The sequence below is a fragment of the Poecilia reticulata genome, linkage group LG13 (assembly GCF_000633615.1).
Source record: "Poecilia reticulata strain Guanapo linkage group LG13, Guppy_female_1.0+MT, whole genome shotgun sequence".
Lineage (NCBI taxonomy): Eukaryota > Metazoa > Chordata > Actinopteri > Cyprinodontiformes > Poeciliidae > Poecilia > Poecilia reticulata.
In genome coordinates this window covers 30,181,175-30,183,542 of record NC_024343.1, presented here as the reverse complement: position 1 = coordinate 30,183,542, position 2,368 = coordinate 30,181,175, and the positions used below count along the sequence as shown (strand labels likewise).

Below are 2,368 nucleotides of genomic sequence, written 5' to 3'. Positions count from 1 at the left end.
GCCAAAAATGAGGACGGCCCCTTTAAGGAACCAGTGGAAGATTCCACTTCTTCTACTACGTAGGGTAGATGTGTTTTTTCCACATTATTTGTTGCTATGTGATTTTATATTTTTAGTATTTATTATCTATTGGAGGTTATATCTCTACACATAACCAATAAAATCTGCTATGTCTTGGTGGTTTATTCCGGAGATCAGAAGGTTTTTGTCTGTCTGCCCCGCTCAGTGATGGTATCGCCCACTCCCAAGGAAACGCCGGTACAGCTGAAACCTCAGCACAGTGTGGAAAGCAGGTGGAATTAATTAGTCAGGCAGTGTGAAGCTGGACACAGTGAGTGTTTGAACACGAATTATGAAGTTGAATAACTATTTACGAGTAGTTCTTCAACATCGTTAAAATCAAAAATATTAAACTTTATGAAGCGTCTGTTGATAACCAACGTCACTCTGAATGGCAGCTCTGCAACCCGCGATGTGGTGTTAGCGTTAGCTTGCTAACAAAAGAGAAGCGCGTACAGGCAAAAATATCATTACACTGCTAGGTTTTAGCATGCCTTTTTATGTATGATATTATTTAACTTTAAGAGACTTTGACTGACTATTTTCAAGCAGTATTTGGTGTGAAATTCTGGGTATTAGCCGCCGTGACTGGCTAATTTGCTGCTGCTAACGTTAGCATTAACTGTCGTATTTGATTAAACGTTGAAACCTTAACGTTCAAACAATTCAAATTAAGAAAGCTATTAAAAAAGGTGGCTCTTTATATGACGTAGAAGTATTCAGATTTGCCATTGGCATCATTTTAGATGACGTTTTCGGCTCAACGTTAACACACACGTATTTGTTTTGACGTTTGAAACTGTTTCACAGTCACAGATTTGATTTTAACCTGTCATGCTTCGCTTCGAGTAACGTGATTTCGTTTTTGTCGGTTGGCGTGTGTGAAATCTTTTCCGAACCAGCTTCAAGTCTGGACACGGTTCTGGAGGGAGGGGGGAGAAATCCAGCTTGTGACGCAGTTCTTGTTCGCTGTTACTGTATTTGTGATGACAGATGGTGATGGTACGACCTGAAAAAAGCCTGCTTCATTGCAGCTTAGAGGCCTTAATGAGCAGAACAGCGATCAAAGCTTCTGCTGTTTCTAATGAAATAATAATAAGTCAGTACCTAAATATTACACTCAATTAAGATACTTTAACATATTTTACACATAAAATTAAAAAGTAGGAGTCCAGGAAATTAAAGAGTAAAAGGTTAGTAAGAATACAAAAGTATTCCTTTAAAAGGCAATGCTAGTGTAGAGTTACTAATTGGACAAAAATATACAATTCTATGCAAAATTATGATATTAAATAAATAGGGCTGAAGCAATGAATTGTGATTGTAAATATATTCTACCCAGAACTCCTCAAGCGGCAAACCTGGTTCAAATTCTGTAAAAAAAAAGAAAAGTTTTTAAATTCTATTCAATTATTAATCAGTTAATTGAAACAATAATCAACAGATTAGGCCTACCCTATTGATGTAAAGTTAAGCTTGTCACATGTTGATGTTAAAATTTTCTTTTTAGCTGCAGATTCATCCTTTGCTACAAATAATAAAGCACTCACTTAAGTAATGCAGTGTTATTGCATATTAGACATACAAATGTCTATTTTCTTATTTTAAAAAATAATTTTATCTGCATTTTTATTGTATTTGTAATATTGAATAAAGAAGGCTTAAGTGTTTCATTGAAAGTGCCAGTTTTTTCATCCTATTGATTGATTATTAGCTGCTGCTGTAAAATAAATAACATAATTACAAAATAATAGGGACGCTCCGATCAGGTTTTCTGATCATCCACGAGGCCGATCTCTGCTGATCACCTGGATTGGCTGTTAATTTTTCATTTTAGGTGTAAATGATACTGTTATGTTATGGAAAAAATTATCTGGCAATAAATTAACCTAAATTAGACATAAAACATGCAAAATACTTGCAGGCACAATGCAGAAGCTATTCAGTAAAAAGGACAACTGAAAAAGCTACAATCAGTAAAATATTTAACAGTAAGACTTGGTACTCTAAACTATCAATTAATGTCAAATAATGTCAAGAAAAAAGGAAACAGTCGTTCAAAGTCAAATGCATGTTGCCTCAAAATAAACCATCCTGAATTGGTAAATTAAAACTTCCTGAGAGCATATCTAGCTGATTAATGCTGGTTCTGATTGGCTATCTGATTAATGTTGGTTCTGATTAGATATCTGATTAATGCTGGTTCTGATTGGCTATCTGATTAATGCTGGTTCTGATTGGCTAGCTGTGATTAATGCTGGTTCTGATTGGCTAGCTGTGATTAATGCTGGTTCTGATTGGCTAGCTG

The 2,368-nt window shown here is 35.3% G+C and overlaps 1 protein-coding gene across 1 annotated transcript in view; it reads left to right on the top strand.

Annotated features, from left to right (window-relative positions):
* Positions 1-213: 213 nt before the first annotated feature.
* Positions 214-2,368, top strand: part of dcun1d5 (DCN1, defective in cullin neddylation 1, domain containing 5 (S. cerevisiae)) — an 8,958-nt gene continuing 6,803 nt past the window's right edge. Inside the window, 1 exon segment of the mRNA XM_008426481.2 lies at positions 214-331. Within this exon segment, the coding sequence (XP_008424703.1) occupies positions 229-331 (103 nt within the window). The 5' untranslated portion in view covers positions 214-228.